This window comes from Triticum aestivum, chromosome 3A, assembly GCF_018294505.1.
Source record: "Triticum aestivum cultivar Chinese Spring chromosome 3A, IWGSC CS RefSeq v2.1, whole genome shotgun sequence".
Classification (NCBI taxonomy): Eukaryota; Viridiplantae; Streptophyta; class Magnoliopsida; order Poales; family Poaceae; genus Triticum; species Triticum aestivum.
In genome coordinates, this window is record NC_057800.1 from 721,093,130 (window position 1) to 721,101,173 (window position 8,044).

The window sequence follows — 8,044 nt, forward strand, 5'->3', positions numbered from 1 at the left end:
AGACAAAATCAACCCGACATGCATATCTAAGAGGAGTAAAAAAGGTATAATCCAGATTCACAGGAACAGCTGCTTCTAATATAGTTATATTTACATGAACTAACTCCCTAATGTAAATATATGATCTAACATTGACCAACATCTTTAGACCATATCCTTTAAGATACCTCCATTTTCTTATGCCATGTTGCTGTTTCAATATATGTTATCCTTATAACTAAACCAAAACATACAAATGTATCACATGGTTGTTAATATAATAGAAATTTCCTTATCATTTATTGTAATGCTTAAATAATGCAGTATTTTTGTGGTTAGTGTGTGCATCTTATATCCAATGTATCTTACGATCTACAATATCCAGGTAACATATAGTTCACTTTTAAGAGAAATATTTGGCACAAAAGTTTTTTTAACTTTTCCTTGAAATGATTTCACAGTTCTTTCTCAATTGGCATTGCAGGTCCAAGTCGTTTATTAGCCCACATTATTGATAAGAATTTTTAGTTTATAGTATATGACCATTGTATGCTATTTTCTATGACCTATGGTCTCTTATATTTACCTTTTCAACTTTGTCCATATATCGTACCGACGACTATCTGCTTCGACATTCGTACGAGAAGAACTGTCCATGTCCATGTTCATGTTCCTGTGGTACTACAATAGTTGAAGCTATAGTTTTAACACATTGCACTAAATATTTGGCATTGAACCCTAACCTAGAAAATCTATAGGTATTATATTATAATGGATGAGTGCGCAGAAAATTGTGGACTGCGATGTAACCAAAGAACCTAGGTGTTCGATTCTTATGTGCTCTAAAGTTATTTTGCTTCACCTTTCTCCCCTTTTCTTTCATGCTTATTGAATAACATGTTATTAAATACCACAAAATATGTCTTCATTTTCATATTTAATAATCTAGAAAAATAACACCCTAGAAAAATAACATGTTATTAAATACCACAAAATATCAACCCATCATTTCTTAATAAATCATTGCACCATTTTCTAGCATCACGTTATGCCCAAGAGTAAAAACTAACGAACAACTGACATAAAGGGCACATAATTGCTCTGGTAGTACTAGCCCGAGCAATTGCCCGTGAAATTTCGAGCGGTAACCCGCAAATGTGCCGGCTAGTACATCACAAAGTAGTTTAGTGATCCAAAAGCTCTTATATTTCTTTAAGGGTCAGTAATTTGAACATTATGATATCATAATTTAATTTTTGGACACTTTTAACATATTTAAGATGATGTTCTCTCATTTGCGAGGCCACCTGGCTATCTAAGTAGTTAAAAAACTCAATGAATACATGCACATGCATACACGCGGTCTACTGAACCTCAGTTGATTGGAATCTGATACTGAAAGCTCATACTATTCCAAACTGCTGGACGTAAGTCGCGGAAGTTAGCAAGATGGACGAGCTTAACCTCGCTGCCAAGCAGGAAAAGCTAGTACTCCTTCCTCGGCTGGCCGGTGCTGCATGTAGGCCTTGATGTAGGCAAGGAATCAAACGTGCACAACCAGCTTTCTCTTTTCAGAATGACTTGACTCGAACAGTCGAGGTGTTATGTCGGTTCCTTTTCGCAAAGTGTGTCAATTATCGCAACTTTGAGCAGCTTCCACATATACAGGTCGTGCCTGCGCGTGAATCTTGTGTTCTTATCCACAACAGATTCTATAGTACTAGGAGGAAGGGTTACATATACGGGCGCTGGGCTACCAACTCCGAAACAAAGCGTGAACTGAGCGTCCGCTGAGAGGGCAAGAGAACTCCAGGAGCGCCGGCAGAGTAAGGCTTTAGTGCTTTACCACTCGTGGGCAAGCAAATGGATCAGCAAGGTGCCAAGAGAACTTATCATCCCCCGTCTTTTTCTATTTTACTAATGTGCTAATTACATTCGAAATCATGCTGTGCTGCTAACTGATGTGCTTCGACTGTAGGCCAAACTTCTATCGATTCAGACGATTCCAAGATGGTTCAGCTGGCCAATGGTCTGAGAGGTGAATTAGACGCCCTACACTCACCACAGGCGCAGGTCGGCGACAAGCGCCCTCCTTGTCCCATCATCATCGCCAAGGTCCGCGACCAGACGCGTAACGTCGACAACGGCGAGTATGACCCCGACCACGTCGCCATCGGCCCGTACAACTACCCTCGACCCCAGAGCAAGAGCCCGCATCTCGCCATGGAGCACGACAAGCTGATGAGCCTGGACATGGTGATCACGGCAGCCAAGGCTCGGAGACCCGGCATGACGGTGGAGGTGGACGTCTACGTCAAGGAGCTTGCACACCTCGAGGAATCTGTGAGGAACTGCTACGGAAACACGTTTCCTGACATGACGAGCGAGCAATTCGTCCGCATGCTCCTCCTAGACGGCTGCTACATACTCTCCCGCCTCGTCAACCTCCAACTCGGAGCACAAGCCATGGACGATGCGGCTGGGACTGCAAATGCAGGCGTCCTGTCAGCGAGCAGGGCCGAGGCGCTGGCCGTGGTTCGGGATGTGTTCTACCTTGCAGAGAACCAGATACCTTTTTTTGTCCTTGCAAAGATTGGGGAGCTGACGGGTTTGGACGGTAACGATCGTGTGATTACACAGATTGCCAAGTATGCTCTCGCTCTCATCAGGAGACAAAAGTACGCGGTAGCAGATCTGGTCACGGTGCCGACGGATCCAGGCAATCTTCTCCATCTTCTTCATATGCACTTGAAACCTGTGGCACCTACGATCTCTTCTACTACAACGGCCAGCGGCGCCGACCCCGAGCCCGTGCGCAGGTGGCGCTCAGCGACAGAGTACTACTTCGCCGGGGTGATGTTCAAGCGTCGAGACATGAGCGAGACCGGAAACACGCGGTGCATCCTCGACGTGAAGCTGAGCAGCGGCAGTGGCACGCTGGAGGTCCCCTGCTTGGACATCGACGCCGAGACATGGCGCCTTCTGCGCAACCTGATGGAGCTGGAGCAGCGGAACCGGGAGACGGTGGGGAGCCACGTCACAGCGTACTGTGTGTTCATGTCCCAGGTGGCCTGCACCACAAAGGATGTGGAGCTGTTGATGAAGAGAGGCGTCATCGTGCATGGCCAAGGCAACAATGATGAGGTGGCCAGATGCTTTGCCGACCTCTGCAAGGGTATTATGTTTGACCCTAACGACCCCCGATGCAACTATCTGAGGGAGACATGCTGCAAGCTGGAGAAGCGTTTCCTGAGCAACCCGCAGAGGTGGATGGCGTGGCTGAGGCGCAAGTACTTCAACAACCCCTGGCTCGCCGTCGGGCTCCTAGCGGCTGCCATTGGACTAGTTTGCGCTATCGTCCAGGCTGTATACTCTGTTTTGAGTTACAAGAATGGATGAAACTAGATGGTATGCCGTGCTTGACCTAGATGTATTTGTCGAGTATTAGATGACTTTGTAGTTTGTACTGATTGCATTAATGCCCAAGAATAATCATGTGTTTGCTTCCATGTGCTCGTATGCAATGTTCTTTGCTCTTGTTATCATCATGAGGCCTATTTGACTCCCACTGCTCACATATGAGCGAAAACACCCATGACGGGGCAGCCATTGACATCCATTTTTTGAAAAAAGATATTCAATTAACAGGTTATGTAAAAAATATTCATGGTATGTCTTAAAATATCCATCAAATATTAAAAATGACTATATTCAAAAAGAATCGTCACCATATTTTTTTCAAAAAGTATGTATATAATATATATTTGTTAACAGAAAAAGAAAAGAAAGAATAATAAAATAAGAAGAAGAATCCAGAAGAAAAACTCAAAAGGAAAAAAAATGAAAAATGAGGAAAACCAGAATAAATCAAAGCTTGGACCAGAAAAACAACAAAAATCAAAATTGAAGATAAAAAACAGGTCAAAAACGACTAATGCAATAGAAGTGTTGAAATGAACCGGCCGAGAATATACTTTCATGTGCGTTTCGTCAACTACGTCAAATAGGATTTTCCAGACAAGAGACTCATATACCATGACAAATAAATAATGACTATATGTGAGCCAACTTGTGGTTCGATGGTTAGGAGGAGAGTGGTATTCCCAGCCCATTAAAATTCAGGTCCTAAACTTGACATTGGTGCTCGCATTATTACTTGTTTTATTTCAGGATTCTGGCAATGTTCGCTTAGTGGAATGAGACGGTCCTGTCGACTTCGAGGCACCTATGATGAAAATCTCAAAATGTTATGCCACCTCAGTCTCTTGGAGGTGCTCATAGGGGTAGGTTGTCTGTGCGTGCGTTCACAGGGATCCGTGTATGGTCATGTACATGAGCGACATCGATTGTACTATGCTAAAAAATAAATAAATAGATAAATAATTACTATATTGTGTCACCAGAATGGTACAGACCTTTTTTTAGGAAGAATATATGTGGATTAGGAACAGGCTGTCCGGTGGGTATTTCATTTTCTTATTTTCTTGTTCGTACCACCTCGGCTGTCCATGGGGAAAGGAGGCTTCAACCAGTATATAAAGTGCAGGTGCTGGGGACGCGAAGCATCTAAGATCGACCTCAAATAAGCTTGGATGAACAGTAAAACTAAAACAAAATGAAACAAGTTAAAAAATTCTGATTTTTTTATTGTAAAATTTGACAAAGGTTCTAAGTGCTTGTAAATTTTTATCATGAGATCACATTCGTGAAAGGCGTGACAAAAAACCAAAAGAGTGAATTACATATTTCACCCCTTAGATATGCATCTGTGACACTAATTACCCCCGTCGAGTGGAAATTCATCTAAAATACCCCTTTTAGAAACTTTGGACACTCGTTTTCTGACCGTTAGGCAAGGTGTGAGGTGACGCCCGAGGTAAAAAATTATCTAGATGACGGCGAGGAATGGAATAGATGAACAAAAGAAGTCTAGACATGATCATCAACGACGCCCTCCGATCTTTACACATTTTTATGAATCATTGACGCAGCATGTTGATCCTTTCTAACATAAACAAGCAAAATGCAAAATTGTGGTAAAACCATCTTAAAATTCTTCAAAATCTGATGTTTCAAAAGAAGTCCACTAAGTGGGGTAATATGTGTTACAAATGTACAGCTACCGGGTAAAAAGTGAAATTAACTCAAAGTCGATGCATAGAAAATGTTGTTTTTGAAAACATTTTGAAGCACTGATTTTGTTATTTCTTTGCCACGCTTTCCACAAATATGGTCTGGTGATGAAATTTTGCAAACAATTACAATATTCGGCAAAGTTAAAAGAAAATAGTTTTCTTTTACTTTTTAAAATGTTTTTGATTTTACTGTTTATCCAAGCTCATCTGAGCTCGAACTCACAAGGGTACTTTTGACTGCTGGCCACTTGTTTGGCTCTGAATAAACAACACATAAATTTGTGGGTTGTAAAACCCTTTTATGCTTGGCGGGATCAAGACTAGCCCCACAGACCAACACTAATTTTTTCTGTGCACTTTATCCTCACTCGTGTGCATCCGGGACCAACTTTCTGGTCGGTCACCAATCCTAGAATTACTTCAAGCCAAGCATGCTTAATTTTGAAGTTCTTTTTGAATGGGCTTCATATACACCCCCACTTGAACGAAATGATGTCCTCGTCGGCCCATAAAAAATTGTTCCCTCTTGGCACATGTATTTGCGTTCAGTCCAGCACATGTGCTATGCCGTATGCTACAACAGGCCACACGCGCCATGTGCCACATGCCCGCGCACCTGACCCGCACATGTCCATGTAACCACGAGGGCCAGCTCTGATACAAATTGTAACATCCTGTTACGTCTGGCGAGATCAAGACTGACCTCACATACCAAGACTAGTCATTCTTGCATACTTTATCCTCACTCGTGCGCACCCACGACCAACTTCCCGCTCGTTCACCCATCCTAGAATTACTCCAAGACAAGCACGCTTAACTTTGGAGTTTTTTTCGAATGGGCTTTCGAAAAAGAAGAAATTCCTTATTGATATGACTACTCTATCACTCCTATTAAGTCAGACTCTCACATGGGCCACAATGGGGTTCGGTCCCAATATTTTGGTTAAAGTAAATACTAATTCTATATATAACTGAAAATCTTTTGTTCGGTCGGTGTGAGGTCTAGTCGACCAAATTTGACCTAGCTAGTTGCCATTTTGAGATCAGAGAGCTGCGTCGGTGGGCTAGTAACACAACCTCAAGGCCCACCTGTCAGCCACTACAAATCTCAGATGCCCTGAGTGTTGGCCTAGACCCCCACGCATAAATTTGAAGGAGATATCAATATGTACATCATATGCTATTCGTATAGACTTGGATAAACTAGTATAGGGTGTGGTGACAGGTTGACTGGACGGCCGTTTAAGGGTCATAATCCAATACCAGATTTTTATTGTTTTTACTTTCACATTTTGCTAGCAACAGTAAATGTTCCAAAATAAAAATATTCTGTATTATGGCGTGTTATATGTATTCATATTTGGATGGATGGTCTAATACAAGGAGCGGAATGTGTGTGGTATATTAGTAGCACACAGTGCCCTATGATGGTCGCATTCAAAGTGCCGCACCGAAAAGACCCATGTTTAATGTTGTGGGCATCGACCAGACACGATTTTCTACAAAAGCTCCTCTCCAATGCGAGGCACATCACGCATGCTCCTCCTTTATCTTTCAGTAGATGACCCATTTTGTCAATTGGCATAGAGACCAACTGCAGCCTGCAAGTTACGCAAACTATATGAAACCTAAAACATAAGTCAAGTGGATAATTTGAAAAGACCAACTAATCAACTAAAACTCGAAATTTCAATGAACTATTTGAAATATAAAATAAAAGTTATGCCAACTGTTTGAAGAGACCAACTGCAGCCATCGGCGCAAAGACCAATCATAGCATAGCAGAGAAGCGACTAATACAAGCGAAAATTTAGGTGAACTATTTGTTGGATGTTTGTATTTGTTTGCTCGTTGGAGTAGAACCCAAACCTGATGGCTACTATAACCATGTGTATAGGCTGCTCCGTAATCAATATTCGTTAACTACATTCTAGAATTACGCTCATGAAAAAATGCATCTGATCACGAGAAGATACACTTAACTACTGATTTTGCATGCACCCGGCTACCAGTTGGGCTAGCACAGCTCCGTTTGTGGGCTGGAATGGGATAAGATTCAAAAAGAAAAAGGAGTGAGGATTGCACGTCTGAGAATCGTCCAATGTTTTTTAATTATAATTTTCACCAACATATGAATAATAGATTTGCGAGTTTCCCTCAAAAAAAATTTATAATTTCCACCTATTTCAATATAGAAAGATAAATATTAAGATGTATGTAAGTACACAATAGATTGCCGAAGAATAAAACTTACATTTTTTTTAGTAATTTAGTTGCACATTTGTTTAGTATGAAATTACCATACGAAAAGCTAGATGCATACAAAGGATTAACTTCATGCTATATATAAAAACTACTACAAGCTAGACATACACACAAAATATAAGTTTTTAACTAGAAATTTATACAATTTTAAAAGTATGAAAAAATGTCCCATAAAACAATTTCAGAAAATATCCCTCAGGTCTCATGCGGGTGTCATGACATGATGGTGGAAAGTTTATTTCCAGCACACAAGTTGGGGAGAGTTTACGTCAAGTGGGTCCCCAAGACTACGTCAAGCTCTACTTCATCAAGTACATCTACAACCCCAAGGATTGCCATCAATATGATATGGATCCCGAAGAAGAAGAACTAGAGAGTTCTTGAGGGTGACTCTACCAACATACTTCACTCATATTCATTTGGCAAGAACAAGAGCAATCAACTTCCACATCTTGTACTAGTTCAAGAAGTCACAAACCCTTTTGTTGGTAAGACAAGGGACAAGGTAACCCTTTATAAGTGTTCTTCTTCCACGTGCTATTGGACTCGAGAAGAGGAGTGGTACACATGCCTTACTCCTCCGCCGTCAGCCTTGAGCACAAGCGTCGTGTTTCATGTACGAGCTGAGCTCTGACCTATTCCATGTGTGTGCTTAATTTTTGCCA

The 8,044-nt window shown here is 41.6% G+C and overlaps 1 protein-coding gene across 1 annotated transcript; it reads left to right on the forward strand.

Annotated features, from left to right (window-relative positions):
• The first annotated feature begins 1,757 nt into the window (after positions 1-1,757).
• Positions 1,758-3,477, forward strand: LOC123059435 (UPF0481 protein At3g47200-like). Its single transcript, XM_044482010.1, has 2 exons — positions 1,758-1,855; positions 1,958-3,477. Exons 1-2 carry the CDS (start codon positions 1,843-1,845, stop codon positions 3,376-3,378), a joined length of 1,434 nt encoding a protein of 477 aa, XP_044337945.1. The 5' UTR covers positions 1,758-1,842; the 3' UTR covers positions 3,379-3,477.
• The last annotated feature ends 4,567 nt before the right edge of the window (positions 3,478-8,044 follow it).